Here is a 22,482-nt window from a genome sequence, read left to right as displayed (position 1 = left end):
ATAGGGTTGAGTTATATGTAAAGTTATATGCATGTATGTTACATGTAAAGATGGTAGAAACACGGTTGAAACAGCTATGGACATGTTTCAATGGTTAACTTATTTCCTAAGTAAATGAGAAAGGAAACAGGTTGCTGCAAGCTTCTGCTCTCACTTCCTTATGAGATAAGACATAGACACTGTCCCAGAAAGACTGGGGCCGTTGTGCAGGCTCATCTCAAGCAATCATGGGTAACTGGGTGGAGAATGAAGGACTGTCCATCTTCGTCGTTGTAAGTACAATTTTAATTGTCATTTCTGTCTAACAAAAAGTTCTACAGAAAGCTGTACCAAGCAGAGCTCACCATGCGAGATCTGACTGTGCCTCTGATTATGCTGAAACTAGGGCAGCAAGTGCAGTGAAATGCTTCAGGAGAATCATTTTTAAGGAGCTGTGTCTGGTATCTCAGTTGCTGTAGGCTCCGCTGCCAACTGAGAAATGCTCGTATGTTAACTTCCGTTTGCTTTGTTAGAAGTCTGTGAGTATCTTGGGGTTTTGGATGCAACAGTGACTTAGAGAACACAGATAACGTTTCATCTCGCTTAACTTTGTGTGATTCAGCAGAGAAAGCAATCACAACAGCAACCTCCCTTGCACTTTGATAAACACAACTGATTGCAACTGAAAGCACGGTGTCTCAGTGGTGTAAAATTCCTGTCAGACTCCAGAATTCAGAGCAGACACTCATGGATCCTTCATTAAGACAACTAATATTTGAACGAAGTTTGTCACCAGTTTGCACTGAATAGCTGTGGAAGTTCATTCTGGGCAAGATTTAAAAGTACTGAAAATCCCAGTCATGTTTAAAAGTGCTACAGAGTAGGGCAGGGCAGTCCTTCGTAGAGAAAACTTAGGCAGAGGTTAGTATTTCAATGTTTTCTTTTTTTTTTTTCACTTCACTGTGTGCTACAAAAGCTATAGGTATACAATATGTATATATTTAAATATTTATATGCATATAAAAACCATACACAACACCAAAATGTAATACCAGTTAAGGTATTGTTACCAAGTGCAGTTAGTAGATGCAAATGCAGAGAAGAAGAAAAAGAATACATGCAACTTTGATATTTGTGGCGCATGGAATGTGAACATCTGTATTCAAAAGGGTATTTTCTGCTGCTATGAACAACTGATAATGGATTCTCTTTATGCTGTAGGTGTGTAGCTCTAGTTTGGGAATGGAACCCTGGCACTTTAGTGATCTGAAAAGGAGTAACTGTGTGTGCTGTCCCCTTCGGTAATTCGAGGAAGTTGAAACTGCTACGAGGTGAAATCTGGCAGAATATTATTTCCACCAGAACCAAAATGTTAAAAGAATTAAGTAAAAGGCCCTTATTTTGTTCAAATAAGGAATTTAGCTTTAGAGTCTCAAAGCTATAACAAGGTCATCTAATAGGGAAGGAAATGAATGCAGTTGCCCATAGAGAAACCAGCTAAGAGGTCATTTCCCAGGAAGCCTTATCAAAGTGTTCTGCATTGTCTGCTGCACCTTTACTGCGTGCTGACTGGGTGCAGGCTTGTCTGGTGCTTGATAGAAACGGGACAGATGGAATTTTGACTGATTTACCCCAACAAAAGAGAAATGTGGCAGCCCAAACCCCGGCAAGTGCTGCCTTCACTGGCCCTCGCTAAGGAGCACGGATGGCTTCTAACTCTGCAGCTCAACCCGGGTTGCCAGAGGGTGCCGCAGTGTTTTTCAGTGAGTCTACGTCCCCTACGGGTCAACACCAAGAAGACCCATGAGTGACCTTCAAGAGTCACGCCAAACATCTTGTTCTTCTGGGCATGCTGTCAGGCTAGCACACACAGGAGTGGCACACTCTCACTTTATACACATATCCTGAGCATTTCATCTTGAGATGAGCTTTGTTTTTTAATGAAGATTTGGGGATTTCCCATATACTGCCTTACCCTGATGGAAATCCCTTAATTTCCCTGTATTTATGCCACAAGGGTAAAACTTTTTGAAGATCTAAACTAATCCCAAGTTTTTTTACAGTGTCAGCTGGAAAGTAGCAAGGAGTGTGGGTTAGGAGGGGTGAGGAACTGTAAGGTTGCAGTTTCTGGCATTCTTAACTTATAATCAGAGACTTTTTTCCTCCAACATCTCAGACTTTGTCTCCTCTGTTTTCATGCACCACTGAGTCCATCTGCTCAGACTGAAGGTGCACTGATACAGGTTGGTTTCACTGTGGGATGTGAAATCAGCCAACCATCTCGAGAAGGGCAAGCGGACCTATTTGCTACAAACTCTGTGGCCACACAGGCATGTAGCCACCTTAGATAGCTTTGAGAAGGGCTTTTCTTTTCCTAAAGAAACCTGTAGAGTAGGATGTGCAAGTGCAAGACAATACTGCAGTACAACTACTTAGCAGCCCCATTTTGTCTATCACAAAATCACAGAACTGTAGGGGTGGGAAGGGACCTCCTGAGATCATCGAGTCCAATCTCCCCTGCCAAAGCAGGTTCCCTAGGACAGGTCGCACAAGTAGGCATCCAGATGGGTCTTGAATATCTCCAGAGAAGGAGACTCCATAACCCCTCTGGGCAGCCTGTCCCAGGGCTCTGTCACCCTCACTGTGAAAAAGTTCTTCCATTGGTCCAGAACTTCCTGTGCTCCAACTTGCCCCTTGTCCTGTCTCCACAGACCATTGAAAAGAGCCTGGCCATTTTCCCTGTGCCCCACACTTGAGATATTTATAAACATTAATAAGATCCCCTCTCAGTCTTTTCTCAAGGCTGAACAGCCCCAGAAGCTTAGGGTAGCCTAAGCACTACCAAAATGCCTGCACTGAATATTTCCTGAGGGCTGTTTCAGACCTTCATAGCCTCCTAATCAATAGGGAAAAAAAAGAAAAAAAGGCCTTAAGTGTAATTTAGGCCATATTTAGATCTCAAGCTTCTTTGTCCTTTGGCTGGGCTCCTAACTCTTCCTCTACATAGGCTGATGTGTCTGAGGAACTGTCATTTGGAAGAGCCTCTAACCTTTAATGATGTTTAGAGATTGACCTAGACTCAGCTAAAGACCTGTAATATGATGGTCCTTATAAAATCATGTCTAAACCCTTTGAGCTATGCAAAGACTTCAGTTATCCATCGTTGTGTTTTGGTTTCAAGCCACTCCCGTACTCCTGTGTGCGTACATCAGAGCCCACTTCCACCAGCAGAACTTCTATTGCCCTTGCTGAACCCTTCATACCCTGCAGTCCACCTCTCTCTGCAAACAGGAGCACAGTGAACTAACTATTATCTGAACTGTGTAACTTCAAATGTTTGACCTCTAATAACAAACTGTAAAGTTTCCTGTTCATTTCTCTTTCAGCTTGTGTGGCTGGGCTTAAACGTCTTCCTCTTTTGGTGGTACTATCTTGTATACGACGTCCCACCAAAATTCTTCTACACCAGAGTACTCCTCGGCGTAAGTACACCACATGCATTATCTTGGCATAGACTGAGCAACAGATGAGTAAAATATTTCTGTTGGACTATTGTGCAACCATTTCCCCATGCAATTACTTTGCATAGCATGAATAGTTTACAAAGCTATTAGCTCTGAAAAGCAATTATCATTCACACATTCATCCAGTGTGTGAACAGTAGTCAAGTTGTCAAGCGATCCCGGACCCTGGGCTATTCAATACAGCCCAGTGGTTAATGCCCCATCACGTGTCCCGCTACAAACCTGCTTCCGAAGCTACCATGGGTCATGACTGATTGACAGATAAAATACATTCATTGATAGATTTTAAAAGCCTGATCACAGACACAAAAATCAGTCTAAGCTTCTAATCACAGAGCACAGTGTTTAGTAAAAGGTTTGCAAAGCCACAGTGTAATTTAACAAAGCATGAAATTGCCTTCTGCATTCGCCTTTAGATCTGTGGATCAAATTCTGCCCTTTGCAGTCTTGGTGCAGCTGCCTTTGAAGTCACAGAGACGTGTGCTTGGATAACTAGAGCTCAGTGTAAACCCAAGAAAGTAACCATGATTTGCTATCTGAAAGGGCCCCAATCAATGCAAGCAGAGAAAATATTATCTTCTCCTTCCCTTCATTGTGTTTGGATTAATATGGTCATTATTCCCTCCTTCAAACAGCCTTTGCTCAAAAATCTGAAATCATTCAGAGTGTGCAGAGCAACATTAAGTGAACATATTCCCAAACGATGAGGCAACAAATTTTCCGAGCCTCCCTTTCCTAACAAGAGAGAGCATAAAACCACTTCCCCCATAAGCTGTCCTGTCTACCATAACCCCCCAGCCAACTGAAACCACAACAGTGAGAATTTCTTTACAGCGTTGGGACAGAAAGCTCTACCACTGGCTTGGACTCACATCTGAGCACTTACTGTCAGGCATGACAGGGAGATTTTCACACAACTGTCTTACTTCAAAAATGGGAATAGAAGGTGTCTCCCTGGTGGAATGTGTTCTGCCTGTGTCTTTGACTTGGTCAAAGCATGACTGCTCTGAAATGTGAACGTTGTTCATTAACTCTACACCTCAGACTTAGGGAAAGTTACAATATAATACATAAGTGAAATCTGTGTCTATCCATGTCCTGGATAATGTCTTAGGTAGTGCATTTAATAACGGTATCTCTCCAATTACAGCGTGCTCTGGCTCTGGCAAGGGCCCCTGCAGCTTGTCTGAATTTCAACTGCATGCTGATTCTGCTGCCAGTATGTCGAAACTTGCTCTCCTTCCTCAGAGGATCAAGTGCGGTAAGATGAAGAAAGAATTTCAGAAATCATGAAAGATAATAGCCCAGGCAGCCTTGCAAATATACCAAGCAACTTCATCCAAGTTCCCCAAACATACCGTACTTTGGGGATGTCCACTTTTAGGAAGTAAATAAGCCTGGGGTTTTGCTATGAGGAAAGCTGAGGTCTATATGCCTGCCAGTGGTGTATCTAGGGCTCTGTTGAGAGGCTTAGCCTTGAATTAGCCTCCTTCAAGTCTTCCCTTTTTCCTGCCTCCTGGGCATCGTGCTGCCCAGGGTGCAAGGACCTTCTTCCAGCTGGCAGCAGGTGTTGGTGGTGCTTACGCATTTTTGCCTTGTTTGCCACCAAGACAGCACCCATTTATAGCAGGAGATACTAGCCCACGTCTTTTGCCTTTGCGTGTTCAGTTCTTAAAGTCAACTTAGTCTTTCACTGACTTTCAGAATGGGACTTTTTTTTAACTGGTTCATAAATTAGATTCTTTCTTGCCTGAGCTGCGTTTCCATCTCAAGATGAAAGAGTTTGTGGGCCTTTTGACCATTTCTAGCCCCCAAATGCAAATGTTACTGACAGCACTGAGGAACCACCGCTAAGAAAAGGACAACCAATTCTAAATGACAGCTGGAGAGCCATCCTGTGATTGCAGTGACTGCATCACACTGCTGAAATCCAGATACCTGGCTATTGCAAATAGAAATAATGCAGGCACCGCATGCTGTGGTGCAGCAAATTTCTTCTCAAGCTCATTAAATGTTCTTCTATGTATACAATGATTCCTCCTTTACTTCCTGCCTCTTTAGTATATGCAGTGAACTAAAACAGGTGACAGAAGTTGGTTTTCATCTGCAAATCTACTATAAAACTTTTCACAAAAATGAGACAGGCTGACGGGTCTGAAAAAACAGAGCAGAAGAGGAAGCAATAAAATAGATGCAGTGTTTCAAGGGTCCTTCACAGGAGAAGAGTGTAGAATAAGAAATAATAATAAGAAAATAATCAGAGACAATCCTACATGTACCTCCATCTAGTACATATATCCTCACAATTAGTGTGGCTGAATAAATGAGAAGTGCCTGCCATGTTAAGCCCCTATATTACATTTATGAGTTAAGGCCACTGTCCTGGCTTAGGAATATAAATTTGGAACTACACAGATCAGGCTTTCTGCCTTGTACTATAGCCCTGCAGATTCTGGGATGCTACAAAAGCAGACTGCCATACCCCCATGTATGCTAAAAGAAAAAGAATAGTAAGTAAAACTGCAGGGTTACAGCTGATCTTCCCCTGCCCTGAGAAAGATCAACTAGTGTCAGCTGAAATTCAGAGCTGACTCCCCCAGCTGCAGGAGTTAGTAATAAATATAAATTTAGTAAGAATTAATGTTGCTATTGGATGAATGCAACTAGAAAATATCGATGATCACACAAGGCTTCCATGAGGTCTGAAACAGACTCCATGGGAGTTGAGCTGGAAGCAGGTTGGGCAGAAATCTTCCGAGGTCGAAGCAGTGCAAGAGTCCAAGACACTTTCAGAGGCAGCACTGGAAAGCTAAACACTGATTCCAGGGCATCAGAGAACTGTATTCCAGCGCACTGGCTCACCTCCTGTCAGCTAGAGCTTGACTCTTCTAACCTGGATTCCAGTAAAGCTTGGCCTCCTGTCCTGGCTTTCAAGCGATGGGGTAAACCCTTCTGCCTTGGGCACTGCGATTCGGTCACACCCAGGCTGCACCCGCTTTGCAAGCAGGAACCCTGCGGGGAGCTGCAGCTCCGTTTCTGCTGCCTGCAGCTCCTTATCGTGCCGATCATGCTGGGCTGCATGAGGAAGCCAAGGGCGCTGAGGAGAGGCAGCGGGCTCAAAGGGACCGTTACACAGCTGGAGTCTGTTTGACTTCAGTTGCTTTTCGCAATGAAGCTATACGTTAGGAAGGGGGTAGTTTTTGTATCCTAAGCAAAGTGTGGGCAGCCCAGTGTGGAGGGGGGTGGTGGTGTCAGGCAGGCAGTGGCCTTAGCACAGGGGGGCAGCTGCTCGTGCTTCTGCTGCTGCCATCTCTGATCAGCTGTGCTCTCCAAGTAACACCTGCAAGGACCTCTTATGAAAAACCAGGAATTTAAAATGTCACATAACTTACCAAAAGGGTGGTGGTCTTTCCAGGAGCAGTGGCATCACTGGTTAAGGAGAGGGGAGAACTGTTCAAACCCACTGTTTGATAGGAATGTACTCCTGCCCTCCACGTTCTGCCACCCAGAAACCCTATGCTACCAAGCTGTTATTAACAGAAGGAACAGCTGCATTGTCTTTATGTGCCCTTTGTTGCTGTATTCATTGCTGCTGTTAACAAACCTCGCCACTGATCCTAGCTACAGCATTTTGCCATTGCTTGGCTTCTTCTGCTTCTTCAACTAGGGATCAAGGCAGTTCAAGCAGAGTTGGCACTTCCTCGCTGTGATACAGTTTATTTTACAATCTAATTATGTCTGAAGATGCGTGATACAGAGAAGGGTGAATTTCTCCTGGCAGTCTGTTGAAGTCACTGCGATAGCCCCAGCGCATTAGAGTTTGCTGTTTAATTAATGTCAGAACTGGGAAATAACTGAAGGTTAGAACTGGTTCCTGCTCATCTATTTACCTGTCATTGTCATACTAATGAGATACTTAGGAATTCATTGGTGCCCTTACTCTTCTATACCAGTCCATTTCTAAGTATCTCATGGGTAAGATATTTTACCTTGCTCTGTCATCTGCAAAGCTAATGTCTGGGAAACACTTGGGAGGATATTTTGGTCTGTCTTAATTTTGTGTGAGAAACTTCTACATGGTTCGTGTGACAAAATGTTTGTGTCAGCTTGCACAGTGTTTTCTTCCCTTTGCTGGTCAGCAAAAGTGATAGATACAATACAGGATACTTATGCTTTCTACTGTGTGGAGACAGCAAATGCTGGTTTTAGAGGAACTTGAAGTTAGAGGAAAACTCCCACTGACCAGAGCAAAATTTATATGGGTCCTCTTAGGCACCTGTCGTAATTCTTAATGAAATTCTGTTTTCCTTAACAACCAAGTTCTGCAGTTTGTATCAGCAGAGATTTTTTATTTCTGTTTGAGCTATTCCAGCAACAACTTGTAGGTGAATGCCAGGCAAGAGAAGGAATCACTTCATATTACCAATCATAAGTGACTGGGGTGTTCAGAGCAGAAGCTCCCTGAGGCTGTTTAACCCAAGCTTTACAGTCAATTTCTAGAGTGTGAACCACAACAGGATCCTGATGTTGGGTGGCAACTGAAGCCTCTATCAAAAGAGTCACCCTGCCATGGCAGAGTGAGATCCCTCCTGTTTATTACATACAATTTAAATCTGTCACAGATAAGACACAGGGTTTTGCCATACTGTACGTTATGCTTTTTTCTCATTACCATATTCTAAACCTTGTGGGGAAATATTTTTGTCTATATTTAGCAATTCTAAATCTTTACCAGCAACATGACTGATTGTCGTGCTCGGGGCCTCTGTTTCTCTTCCCTGCATTTAAATGAGCATGCATAGACATCACAAATATACTTTAAACACTTTTTTTCTTCACACCCAAAGTGCTGCTCTACCCGTGTCAGACGACAGCTGGACAGGAACCTCACCTTTCACAAAATGGTGGCATGGATGATTGCCCTTCATACTGGTTGGTACTCAGATGTTTCTTCACTTACTGCTTTATTTCATTAACCTAAAGGCCTCAGTGTGCAAGACAGGCTTATTTGTTAGCTGGCATGTCCGAAACAAATAATAGAAATGATGAAAGAACAGGGCCTAAAAAGCTTGGACAGGCCATGGAAATGTTTCCATACTTTGACTCCCATTTTCTGTCTTCCTCTTTCCCATCAAATTTTTCCCTTCTCAATGTGAACACCTTACAAATCACGTATCCTAGAAGAGTGTAGATTACTTGAGCTGAGCAGGATCTCTTCCCCAGCTGTGGCTGAAATCTCACCACCACTTTGTAGAAAAGGAGCAGGGTGATGCTGCTAACCTAAGACCACAGAGGAGGTCGGCAGCGGAGGTTACCTTGTTCAGGGGTGTGAGTTCTGTACCCATCAGCCCCTGTTGTGAAAATAAGTAAGTATCTGGCAATACAAAAGGGGGAAAATTTTGAGGAGTGTTGTAGAGCTTACCCCTGCAATAACGTCTAGTGGAAACTGTGTGAAGCACCTCAGCTGTAGTAGGTTTATGGGACATGCCTGGCTCAGCAGGACCATTATTAGTGATTATCAGCAATACAGCAGAGCAAAACAGTGCTAGCAAATGTGACACCAAAGAGATCCAGATTTTCTTGGCTCTTGTACAGAATTCCCAGATAATCCTGACAAATAATTTAAGCCATCCCATGCTTCAGTTTCCCTGGTATAAAATTGGGGTACTGCTCTTTCACCTGAGGTACTGAAAGCCTTTGTTGAACAAAGATGTGCTTCTCTTCACTTCTTTATTTCCCCAATCCAAAAAAGACGTAAACTTCAGATGGGAAAGCTTTAACAGCAGAACATGTCGGTGATCTGAAGTTGTGATGAAGAGGACGAGAGTGGCGAAGGCCTCAAACTGCAGTTGACAAGCATTACAAAGTTTAAAATGGTACCCAAAGCCACCCAGGGCTTTTCTTGTGCTTAACCCTGATTATTTCTTTCCTGTCACTCCTAGCAATTCACACTGTTGCACACTTATTCAACGTAGAGTGGAGTGTGCAAGCCCGCGTTGAAGAGAAAGGGACACTGGCAGCTGAGCTTTCTAAACTTGGTGATAAGCCACATGAAAGCTATGTCAACTTTTTTAGAAACACTATGGGGGTAAGTGACATCAAGCTGTGAAGAATCGGTATGACATTTGTTCGGAAGGCTATATAAGACAACGTGAGCAGAGTGCCTATTTCTGCTGTGCACAATGTTTAGACCATCTTGCAGCAGAACTTTGCACAGTTCTTTCTTCTACATTTGCCAATAATATTGTTGCTGAATTTTGGTAGCGTGAACTTTTTCTTCTTGGAATTTCAAAGTTCTTTTCAAACATTACATAAACCCAAATACCCTGTGAATAAGTCTTCTGGCTAAGGTCGATGTAGCATACAGAAAGGCACTCAGAAATCAAGGCACAAATTTTGAATTTGGGCTCCTTAATTCTGTTTTTTAAAAAACAACAAACTTCCCCATTCCTCGGAAGCACCAAGCATCCGATCTCTGTATGAGTTATGAGGCCCACAGCTGCACAACACCCCTTAAAAGAGAATTTTTATTTAGCTCCCTACATATGGCTGTAACAAGGGAGCTGGGCAGAAGTGTTCACTTACCCAGGCCCGTGCAGCTGAGCAGCGGCAGAGTAAGAAACAACGTTCAGTGTGTGAATCGGTGGAAACCCCTTTCGCTCTATGTCCACTTACTTTAGTACAAGTAAATCTACAGTCCAACAAAACCAGAGTGGGATTTTGGGGGGCTTGTCATGCAAATTCATAGATGGTGACTTAGAGGCTTACAGCAAGGTAAAGGATGTGGTGAGTGGGACAGACTGACAGATCGGTTGGCTCGGCTTTGATGCAACCCCCTCCTCAGACCAGCGTGTGTGATTATTCCACAGAATCCCGTGGGGGGCCTATATGTGGCTTTCACGTACTTGGCTGGTCTCACCGGCGTTATCATCACCCTGGCCCTCATATTAATCATCACATCATCCACCAAAACCATCCGAAGGTCCTATTTCGAGGTATTTTGGTACACCCACCATCTCTTTGTCATCTTCTTTATTGGCCTCGTCATCCATGGTGCTGGGTGAGTATTCACACTTACCACATAACACATAATAACTACTGTATCTTAAAGTAAAGCCCTCTACACACATGAGTACAGGGACTTAAGTCACTGAGCAGCAGTTATATTTTATGCTCGTGATGGGCCAGTAGAGGCATAGAGAGCCAAGAGGCTCTTACTGATCATGCAATAAGCTATTCACATAATCACAGAAGGGCAGGGGTTGGGAGGGAACTCTGGAGATCATCCAGTCCAGCACCCTGCCAGAGCAGGACCCCCATAGAGCAGGTGGCACAGGAGACCATCCAGGTGGGTTTTGAATGTGTCCAGAGATGGAGACTCCACAGCCTCTTTGGGCAGCCTGTCCCAGTGCTCTGTCACCCTCACAGCAAAGGAGTTCCTCCTCATGTTTAGGTGGAACTTCCTATATTCGAGTTTGTGCCCATTGCCTCTTGTCCTGTGTCTGGGCACCACTGAAAAAAGACTGACCCCATCCTCCTGACACCCACCCTTCAAGTATTTATACGTATTCACATGAGCCTCTGTGGAACTCTGACATACTCAGCCTCACTCAACTTTTTCTGATATTTTAATGGGTGCCTGTTTCTAATTCTTCTATAAAGAAATTGCATCACACACAGGAGATAAAAGAGATATAAAGCCCGGGATCTTGTATTGTAAATGAAACCTGTAATAACACAGATTTATCTTTCAGGCTTTAATGAACTTCTAGTATTAGCAGTAATTCAGAACGGGTATTAGCTATTACAGCTCAAATATAGGCAACTGTAAGTTCTTGTAACTTCCAAAATCCATACATCTTTTTCTACTGTCAGCTCATTCCATACCTTCTTCTGAAAGAGCTGAATAAAACTAATGAAACCATTTTAGCACTCCGCAACGTGTGATTTTAGGACTTAGAAAAATGAACTTTAGTTCCGTTTTGTAAAACCAGGGAGCCAGTGCATAAAGACAAAAGTGTCCCAGCCACATTTCATAGTTCATAATTATACAATATTGTTCATTTTAAAGGAAATTCTAGGTGCACTAGAAAGTTTGCTTCAAAAATGCCCATCAAAAATGACTATTCAAAACCACTTCCTCTCAGTCCAGTAGTGCCAGAGAAAGACAGAAATGAGACTACAACAGGAAGAACAAAAATAGAAGGCAGATGAGAATCTCCACCAGCTATTTGTCCATTCCAACTTCCAAACAAGAAGGCTTGAGCAAAACCTGTTGAAGGAAAGGAGCAAGTGTTTCATGTTTCCTGCAGCAAATACTGTACAGTTAATGACAAAACATCCAAACTTGCTAGCAGTTACTACACAGTGCTACCAGAAAGCAAGCATTCCTCTTTCTGGAGGTCAGCAAGGAGCATACATCTCATAAAAGTTGACTTGTCATATTACTTGGATGCTCAGTATGCCTCCACCATCTTACCACTGAGAAGATAAGAGTTTGGACAGCAGCGGGGTTGAACGTGGTTGTCAGAGAAGTTCAGCTATCCTTTGGAAGGAGATAAACAGAGAAATATCATCTGTAGAAGGAAGGATGCTTTCTAGCTGTGAACTCAGTGGCCTCACTTACTTGGCCTTTAAGGCAAGAATGACATTTTGAATCATATGGCAATACTCTAAATATTGCAAAGGCTTTTTACATTGGAGGAAGGCATCTGAGGTGTGCAAAGATAGATGCTGTGGAGTAACTGTCTTCTGGCAGCTCCAAAGTAACATGTTGAAGAGAGGCATAGATGTCAGTTCATCTCAGGAGACAGAAGGCTGTGTCTCATACATATGTACATATACTTACATATTTGTATACAGAGAAAATTGAACCAAAGGTAATTAATTGAATCAAAGGGGCAGATTCTTGCCCCTTACAAGCTTTTGCAGCACTGATGGGTTTTGTGCATGAGCAGACAAATGTCCCTAACTTCCCATTGCAGTAGACAAACAGGAGAGAGTACAGAGATATAGATCACCCTGCTTTGGAAGCTAAAGTAAAACTGTGAGCTGAAGAAGCAGCAGTTGGAACGCTTATACTACTGAGAGCTTAATCACAGTACTGGAAATGCATCTACACTGAGTAATATGGGAAAAAAAGTCTTTTCTTTCTCTTGTACATACGTTGTACTGACATTATTAAACCTTGAGTGGAGCGTGGGCAAGGCAAAACTCCTCAGGCGTGCTTTCCCTTGAGCAATGGGGTGAGGACTGGCAGGAAATGGGCTCCTCCTGTTCCCGTAACTCATCCCAGAGGGCGGCTCAGCTGAACGCCTTGTGGGAAGTCAACTGCAACTGGTGATGTTCCTGCAAACTGCAACTCGTGATGGGGCCCGGGATAGCGTCCTTCCTTCCCTTTATTTTTCAAACCTTTAATGAGGAAGAGGTTTATTAGTAATATTTATGAGCAGTGCAATCTCAACTTTCAACACTGTGCCAGGCTTTCTAGTGTTCCTCCAGTAAATCTGTCACTTATCATATGTACACATATGATTTAGATACCACAGGGTTTTTTTGAAAAATCAGAAACATAGAAATCACAGAAACTAAGCTAGAAAAGCAGAAAGAGAAGTCATGGGAAGAAGATGCCAACAGAATCACAGTGGCATGGAACTGAACAGACTTAGAATCAGATCATTTCTAAGGAAAATCGGCAGATCTTAATCTGAATTTCTCTACTATGACCCTCATCTTTTTAACCACCATCATTTTTGGATAGCCCCAGGGTTGCCAGAACTCCAGTTGGAGGCAGGAAATAGTGAACGAGACCAGAATACATTTCAGCGCTGTCTCTGCAGCTGGAAATAGAGGTGACCTGGAGCAGTCACACCTCTCTTTAATAAAACAAACAGTGGCAGCAGCAACAACAACAACAAAAACAACAACAAAACCCCAACCAAGCAAGAATATAGAGGCCAGATCACCAACTAACATACATTGTTACAGCTGTCATAGCGTCAGAAGCATCTGTGTTCCTTCACACCAACTGAACAGCCACTCCACAGCTTCAAAGAGAGAGGAAAGGTCAAAGGAAGAATGTATGTTGGAAAGAGCTCTCCAGATAGCTAAGATAAAGAACAGAAATAATTTCTGCATTGGGCACTAGGAAATTGATTACCTTGTCCACATCAGGTTACGTTTTTTATTGAATAAAAAAGATAGGATAATGCTGAAAAAGAATGTCCCTTTCCTACTGTGATCACCTCCTGGAGATGGCAATGGACACCTCTCAGTTCCTCCCCAATCTTGTAGACCATATTTTCCCCTACAAAATTTCCTCACCACTTTTACCACCTTAGTAGCACTCCTGTGGGTTTATTAGAGTAGTAAAGCTGTATCAAAGCTGTAGCCCTGCAGAAGACCACAACTCCACATAAACAGAGTAGTAGGTAAATAGAGTAATAACAATGGGCAGGTGCCTTCATTTTCATTTCACCACCTGAATGATCTTTACGTTTCTCCAGGCGCATTGTGCGGGGGCAGACAGCTGAGAGCCTGGCTGAGCATAACCCAGAGATTTGCTACAAGAACGTCTCTGACTGGGGAAAGAAGGGAGCTTGCCCAATTCCCCAGTTTTCTGGGAATCCTCCTATGGTAAGAACAGTTGTCTTGAGTGTAAATCCAATGTAGGATGTTTGCAGTTTACCCTTTTTTGTTAAATAACGTATGCACTTGCTGTAGAAAAGCAGCTACGCATCCCCCAGCACCCTGCAGGGGCAACTTTCTTTGCATAAAGCAACAGACACTGACACAGTGAATCATAAGTAGGAATGGAGACTACAGACAGACAGACCACCCATTTCCAATGTGCCATAAAAATAAGCACAACCTACAGGGAAAGGAAAAGAGCACATCCTATCTGCGAAGTGTATACCCAAAGTGCATTTTGTGGCTTGTGGGGATTTCTAGAAAGTGCACTAATCCACATAATAAATAGCTTCATCTTATTAATGGACTAACGGTCATTAATGGAAAATTAATGCCGCTGGAAAGGTGACACTGAAGCTTCAGCTTTTATTGACTAACCAGCCTGAAGCCACATCCTTTCTTGCAGTAGCACAGACCCGAGCCAGTAATACATTCAGAGCATTACTCCACATTTCACTTACCTTAATTTTTAAACAGGGACAAAATCACTCATAGAAAAATACCTTGCAACTCTAGCAGCAACTAAAAATCCAGCTGCAGCTCTCACCAGATAAATGCCCTCTCTGAACAGAAGTAATTTTGAATGTCATATCTCTTAAGGGTTCCCTACTCTGGTTGACTAAGAACCTATGTTACTTAAATTTCATGTCTGCTCACAGCATTTCCAGGACTTGATGCAATGTAATTGCCATCTTCATCCATCTGACTTCTCACCTCACTCTGTTTGCAGACCTGGAAGTGGGTAGTAGGCCCCATGTTTTTGTACCTGTGTGAGAGGTTGGTGCGGTTCTGGAGGTCACAGCAGAAGGTTGTCATCACAAAGGTAGGTGTTGATGCTATGCTTAACACTGGGCAAAACACTGCCATTTTCCCCCAAATGGTACAGCAAAGGCATTGGCTCCTACCTGCCAGGCACAGACATCCACACAAGGCCTCTCAGGAATGTTCTGGCTGCTACCGTGTACAAATAATGCCAACTTTGAACACCTAAATGTAGCCTGTGTCTAAAAGAGAGTGAGAGGAGGAAGATAGCTAAAGCACAGCACTAAATCTTAGGAAAGTGTAGTTAATTCTCTTCGTATCAAGTGAAAAAACTCCCCAATGTAGAAATTCCACAGCCTGAAGAGTATTTAAAATATCAGATCTTTGTTTTCAAAACAGCAGCCAAAGTTAATGTTGAGTTCCCACTCCCCACGGTGTGCTGCAGAGATACTAATGCTGGTTCAGAAAATCACTAAGTCAAAGGTACAAAAACTACACTGAACTTTCTCAGTGCAACTTCCTCACATGGCACTGTGCTGCATCTTGTGGACGTGTCCTGTCCACATCGTGGGAGGGTTTGGAAAATGACATTAACGCCTATCTGTGCAATATGAGCTAGGGGGCTGCTTTGGCAGGGGGGTTGGACCCGATGATCTCTCAAGGTCCCTTCCAACCCCTATGATTCTATGATTAGATGTCTCCACTGTGCCCTGGCACACCACTGACATGTTGGAAGGCTCCTGTATACTACTGTGCTTTTTGGTAATTCTACCAAAATACCTCTGAGCCATTTCTACACGCTAAGTCTGTGGCATCTGTTTAGATCCCTGATGGCAGGAATTTTTTTCCACAATCCCAGGTGTTATTAATACTTACATTAACAGTTAGAGAGACTTGATTCTCCCTCTTGCAAACCTCTTCTGAAAATTGAAAACGACCTTGACAGACAACTTCAGAATTTAAAAAGACCCCAAACATACTGATGGAAATATTAGCATGGCTTCTCTAATACTGCTGCTATTTATTCTTGGCTAAAGATAGGCAGAATTCAAATGCTCACATTATAGGTCCCATGCGGCTACAACATGAAAACATCAGTTTCCAGTAGTACTGTCTCTCCAATTCCTTATGTGTGTGACAGCCCTACAGTTTTCCCAAAGTTCATTAACCCTGTGCTCTGTGCCATTGTGTAAGGTGCATTTGAAATTAACAATGTACCCACATACATCTGGTGATGTGGTACAAGATGTGCCAGTCTGACCTGCTCCAATTGGAGTTACTGCAAGCATGGTGTGAAAAAATACTTCAAAAGTTCAGCATCTTCTGCAGTCTTTCATCTGGCTGTCAGGGGCTATTTCTCACTCCCAGTCCTGCTGGGAGCAAAGTGTCACCTGCTCTCCTTCTCACGTAGCAAAAGGCCGATGCCAGTGATGAAGGGTGTAGATACATCCAGCAAACCGTGAAGCCAGACCTTTTCTTTTCACTTTTTTCCCCTTGTCCCTCTTACTGTAGGTGGTCATTCATCCCTTCAAGACAATCGAGCTCCAGATGATGAAGAAGGGCTTCAAGATGGAGGTCGGGCAATACATTTTTGTCAAATGCCCGGCAGTGTCTAAGCTGGAATGGCATCCATTCACCTTAACCTCTGCTCCAGAAGAGGATTACTTCAGCATTCACGTCCGCATTGTAGGGGACTGGACAGAGGGCTTGTTCAATGCCTGCGGATGCGATAAGCAAGAATTCCAGGAGGCATGGAAGTTGCCCAAGTATGTACACAGAGTCTCCACGGTAAAGTCAACCAAAGCCTATGACAGTTTAAGTTTTGCTCAACCAGCTTGGTGGCACCTGTGATATGACCCCTCGCTGCCTCCATTGTGGATGTGGGCTCTTTACAGTTCCCTCCTATCAACCCCACACTCCTTCTTTTGCTGACTAGTATTCAACCCAAATGTGCACTGCAGCGGGCATTTTTGTTGCTGTTGCTTTTATTGTTACTGTAAATGGTGCTAATAAATACTCACTACTCACTTACAAAGTGTACTTTCACTTGCAGGATAGCTGTGGATGGCCCCTTTGGAACAGCCAGTGAAGACGTCTTCAGTTATGAAACTGTTATGCTCGTTGGAGCTGGAATAGGGGTCACCCCCTTTGCATCTGTCCTTAAGTCTGTTTGGTACAAATACTGCCATGATGCAACCAACCTCAAGCTCAAAAAGGTGCGTGTCCCCTTTCCCAGAACCCACATAATTGTTCAAGGGCCAACAGCCCAAATCAAAGCAGCAAAGGTGGTCAGGCTCCAGGCTTGCGTGAGACCTAAGAGCCCAGTTGCCTCACAAGACAAGCAGGCAGGGAAACAGAAGGATCAAAAGCAAGAACATAATGAAAGGAGAAACAGCCCACGAGCAGAATGACACAGTGAATCCTGACTGTGGCCCTGGGGATTTCCACCAGTAGTGGAGATGCTGTTCAGTCTGCATGAGAAACACGAAGTCCAAGGCAGCAATACAGCCCATGCAAATATTGTGGCTCTTCCCTAAGCACAGAGAGAGCTGGTCTAAGAACACTGCTACCTCCTCTTTCTTGCCTCCTGCCCCTGGAAACTCCCTGTGCAAGGTGCAGGGTCACAATAACGGTCATATGCAGAGAGCAGAACTGGTATTGTTACCTGCTTTAACCTACCTTGCTTGCCAGCAGACAGGGAGATGAAATCTATCTCTCAGTCACTAATTTATGTCCTTACAAATGGTTTTACAAGGATGCAAGTGGGGAAACATCATGAACTAAAAATGTAACCTGCTGGTGGGAGAGAAATAGAAAGCTATTTCCTTGTTCCCAACGTCAAGACTCCTGAAAAGCTTTGATACCAACCTACCCACCTACTAAGGCAGTCAGGGCAATTTCTGTCAGCAGGTGTAAAATCAGAGAACAAAAGCGCCCATGTCCCCTGACAGCTCGCTCTTCTTTCTTCCAGATCTATTTTTACTGGCTTTGCAGGGACACTCATGCCTTTGAATGGTTTGCTGACCTCTTGCAATCTCTGGAGGCTCAAATGCAGGAGAGGAATAACGCAGATTTTCTCAGCTATAACATCTACCTCACAGGCTGGGATGAATCTCAGGTAACAGCATCGCTGTCTGAAAACACTGTTCCCATATGCACTGAGGTTGATGTCTGCATGCTATGTTTTGATAAACGTTCAAATGGTGTTTATTCTGGGCCTCCTCCCAGCCCTCAGAGGCCTTAAATACAGACAGGAACTGTCCATCAGAAGTCACACGGGATCAGCTGCTAAGGTGCGCTCAGGGTTCCTTCCTGGCGTGCTCCGGCCATGCGCTCTGGGAAGCAGGATTTCCTCCCAGCAGCAGCCTCAGCTGACCACACAAGGATCTCTAAGACAGCTAATACTGCTTAACGTGTGATTAACGGCATTTGGGACTGGAGAAGCTAATGCACAAGGACTGAGCAACGTATTTGTACCAGGATTCTCAAGAGTTCTCTCTCTGGTCCCATGCATGTAGGTTGCTGTGGGGATATGAAGGGCCAGTTCTGTGAGCCACCTGGGAGCACGTGATTGAGCCAGGGAAGGTGCTCACTCCTAATGGCATTTTATTTTCTTGCACCTCACCATTGCAGATTTCCCTGTTCCTGTAGCTCAGCTACACAGACAGGGAGGAGGTGGGGCAGGGTAGGAAGTTATCACACAAGCAGTGGAGAAAAACAGGAAGGAAAGAAGAAAAGCCAGACAATTTTTGCTAGGGAAAAAGTAGCTTCTTTGGTATACAGAAGTGCTGCAGAGCTCAGCAAGGCCTGAACTTACTCCCTTCTGTACATCTTCTCTTCCTGGCTTTACTCAGCTTAGCTGGTCCAGGTGAAAGTTGCACAGAGAGGGTGAGCAAGACTTCTTCATATGGATTGGACCTTCCAGAGATCAAACTGGCAGGACTTCACTGAGGTCAGGGGAGCTGTATAATTGTACCTGAAGGGAAAGTTGTGTTTTAATTCGCAGCTTTATTTTACAGTTCTTAGGCTAAACCAGTTCTTTGCAAAAGAAAGGTAATTAATTGCTGTTTCCAGTGCTTCACAGCTTTAGCTCTGAGACCGCCCAGTCTGGGGAAAAGGGGAGGACAGACACTGGCAATCAGGGCTTTACCAATGTTGCCAAACACCATAAATTCCATGTTCTCAGTCTGGAAATAAGCCAGTTTACAATTACATCCTCGTTATTTAATAGGATGTAATGCTCCTGTATCTAACTCTGTCTTTCTGCTGTGCTTTGTGCTTTGTTTCCTACAGGCTACTCACTTTGTAGTGCATCATGAAGAAGAGAAAGATGTGATTACAGGCCTTAAACAGAAAACCCTGTATGGAAGACCCAACTGGGAAAATGAGTTCAAAACTATTGCAGGGCGGCATCCTGGGTAAACTTATACAAATTTCTACTGTCTATGGGCTTCCTCCATCTAAATGCTGTAACAAAACAACCTTGTTCCACTGCCTGATAAAATCTGAGGAACTTTTTTTCCCCTCTAACAATCTCCAGGTATTTTCTATTCCTGTTTCAGCCACGGACATGATGTTTGGTCTTGACCAAATTCTTTTAATCTACAATTAAAAGAAAAACAAACCCAAAAAACCCATCCCTTTTTGGTGAGGTACTTCATGGAGTATCTAATTACTAGCAGGAGTTTTAGAAAAAACACATCCTATCATGCCAGCTGAAGAAAAGAATATCAGGCGGCATCTAAATGCCCCCCAAAATACTTCCTACCTCAAAAACCAAAACCTGAATGTGATTTATTCTGAACTGAGATTTAGCCCACCATTTGTTTTAGAAGCAGCAGCAAGTGCAGATTTCAAGAGACTGTAAATTTTAAGGGACTGATATCCAGCTTTACTTTCGTACCTGTAACTGAGAGAAAACCCTTGCACCTACAGAACTGATTTACATGAAGAACATCCAGCTGCTCCATACTTCATTTCTGACCCTATTTTCCTTTTTCTTAACAGCTCCAGAATAGGTGTTTTTCTCTGTGGACCTGAAGGCCTAGCTGACACACTCAACAAGCAGAGCATCAGCAACTCAGAAGCTGACCCACGAGGAGTACACTTCATTTTTAACAAGGAAAATTTCTAACTCCCCAAAACGTGGGAGTCATTCCATACAAAGTCTCGAGACTGTGTCTCTTTTTTCTATTTGGAGCCTGGGAAGGACTGCCCAGCTCCTAATCCCAGCTACACTAACGCAAATCCCTTTGCTTCTTGGGAATGATTTTGGCCCTGTGGTAAAGAGTCGAGTTTTACCTTAGGGAAGCGGGCGCTGCCCATCGCATGCTGGCACTATAGCAGAAATCTGTCTTCTTTGTCTGTGTGAGGGGATTTCCCCTGAATTAACTGCTTTTATCCTCCTGATATTCGTAATGACTGCTAAAGGGTCTAGGCAGCCTTTGGGAGCCAATTCACACTGATGAAGCTTAATGCTATTAAACAATAAAGCCTTCTAGCATAATGCTGGCTATTAGGAGACAGCTTATCCCGGCTACAGCCAGTCCCCAGAACCAGGAGGGGTTGGGCAAGGGTGACTGGGAAAGACTGTTCCTTACAAGAGGGAACCTCCTTTGAGCACCAGCATCTTTCAGCCTTCCGAATACAAGCATGAACGTCTTGTGCAAGAGGTAGCAGGGGCAGCCGTTGGTCTTTAGGAAAGCAGAGAACTGGAAAGGAACCACCTGGATTTCTGAGCGCCACCCCTACCCCAGCTGTGGGGGGGCCAAGGAGGACACAGTCCAGCCACATCCCGCACCTGGCCCAGGAGCCATCGCTCCGCTGCCTCTAATTCTCTCGGTTTCACATCTTCAAATTCACGGTGCAGGGACCCAGACAAGAAGAGGGTTTGTGTTTTCAAGACTGCCAGTTCTGATTTTCAAGGCTGAAAAGAAACCCCTTGCTGCTAAATGGTTTAATGGTTATTTTCTGAGGCATTCTTAAAGGCATGCAGTGCTTTTGGTCCTATTGTTCAGCTCTTCCCTTTTGGTGGTGAAACAGGCTTGAGAAAGCAAAGATCATGTGGGCAGCATCTGGAATAGCTGTGAATAAAGTTTCTGATGTGTGCAAGACACCAATACACAGCACAGTACTTCTGTATGTACATTACAGGTAACAGGTTCTTTTAAAAGATTTTTAAAAAGGAATCAAAACTTGTAATGTCAACAGCAGAGGGGAAAAATGAATAAATCATTAAACCCAGCAGCTTAGCAAAAAAGGAAGAAAACACAATTTGAAAAAGGCTTGAAAAAGCCAGGCTACTATAACATGGGTCTCCTGTTCAGCCCAGTAACCAGCTAACTGCCTTTTAAACTCTGCAGACAGGCCCTGTGAGAGCTCCCACACTGTACGAGACCTTGTTGACAGGTTCTTGTAGCCAAGAAGAAAGTGGTGGCCGCCTCCTGCAATTTCTTACATGTCTGTGCAGCCATCTGCTTGCATGTAGCCTATTTTTACACCTCAACTTGCCACACAGGATGTGTGCTCCCTTTATGTGATTTTTAAATGTTATCTAAGGGCTCCACGCAACTTCAGGAGGACAGCTTGCCAGTTCATACTGATTTGTATTGGCTTCTGCTAAATGACACAATGGCTCATGTCAACATCTGAAGGTGAGGGAGCTGGCAAAAGCTAGCAAAGATCAGCTCTCGGTGGGGAATTTTTCAGTTCTTTCCCTCAGAAGGGCCACCTTTAAATCCACATAATTCTGTAGGAAACACGCCTATTAACTTAGAATAGAGCTTAAGCACAACTAAAGGGACTTTTTCTCTGTGGGATAAAAAAAATGTTACTGAAATATAACCAGGCTCTCATCCTGTGCAGAGAGCGCTGAAATTCTTTTAATGGACAGACAATCAAACTTCTATGCTGTAAGAAGGCAGGCAGAGAGAAACTGCAAGGGATCCAATGGAGACAGCATATTTATCATGTGAAGAGCCTTGGAGGCTGCTCATTTTAACTCACCCATTATTTTTCTAAACGTTGCCATGTTTGTTCTTAAAACTGTAGGGATCTTTCCTTACTGAGCCATTTGTAATGACACTCCCTGGCCCACTGCACGCTTGTACCAGGGGTTGTTTGTCACCTTGAACACAGAAAAAGGAATTCTGTGCCTGTTACTAAACCACCATCTTCCTAAAGCACGTAAAAGAGTAAGCAGGTGAGAGCTTTTCAGTTTCCTTCAAAGGTTTGTTGTTTTAAATCCAGATAGAATAGCAAGCTGTGCATTACCAGTCATGGTCTTGAATATGAAGGTTTTTTGAAAATCCAGCATTCATGAGTGAAATCAGACAGCCCTGAAATACAAACATAAGCAGCAAACTACTTTGAATCATCCCTACTCTTCAGCAAAGCACAGAGGGATATCAGTGGTATAGTTTTAAGTCAACATCACTGTCTTCTTTTGGGTGGTAAGGGAGTAAAGCCTTTCGTCCAAACGCTTGCCTGTTCTACAGAAGTACCTCCAGTCAGTGGATTAAGCCACCTT

At 43.7% G+C, this 22,482-nt stretch overlaps 1 protein-coding gene across 1 annotated transcript; it reads left to right on the top strand.

Annotated features, from left to right (window-relative positions):
- Positions 1–198: 198 nt before the first annotated feature.
- On the top strand, positions 199–21,063 carry CYBB (cytochrome b-245 beta chain). Its single transcript, XM_084270446.1, has 13 exons — positions 199–272; positions 3,366–3,461; positions 4,654–4,764; positions 8,351–8,435; positions 9,446–9,591; positions 10,373–10,563; positions 14,009–14,138; positions 14,923–15,015; positions 16,467–16,720; positions 17,008–17,170; positions 17,926–18,072; positions 19,248–19,372; positions 19,962–21,063. Exons 1-13 carry the CDS (start codon positions 228–230, stop codon positions 20,086–20,088), a joined length of 1,713 nt encoding a protein of 570 aa, XP_084126572.1. The 5' UTR covers positions 199–227; the 3' UTR covers positions 20,089–21,063.
- The last annotated feature ends 1,419 nt before the right edge of the window (positions 21,064–22,482 follow it).

This window comes from Gallinula chloropus (assembly GCF_964237585.1).
Source record: "Gallinula chloropus genome assembly, chromosome: 1".
Taxonomy (NCBI): Eukaryota; Metazoa; Chordata; class Aves; order Gruiformes; family Rallidae; genus Gallinula; species Gallinula chloropus.
Note: the sequence above shows the minus strand (reverse complement) of the source record. Positions and strands in the feature narration are given on the sequence as shown.

Excerpts from the sequence above, each read along its gene's own strand:
- CYBB (XM_084270446.1), top strand. The coding sequence starts at position 228 with ATGGGTAACTGGGTGGAGAATGAAGGACTGTCCATCTTCGTCGTT. Across the intron at positions 10,564-14,008 it reads CTCGTCATCCATGGTGCTGG|GCGCATTGTGCGGGGGCAGA; the intron begins GTGAGTATTCAC and ends ACGTTTCTCCAG. Across the intron at positions 15,016-16,466 it reads AGAAGGTTGTCATCACAAAG|GTGGTCATTCATCCCTTCAA; the intron begins GTAGGTGTTGAT and ends CTCTTACTGTAG.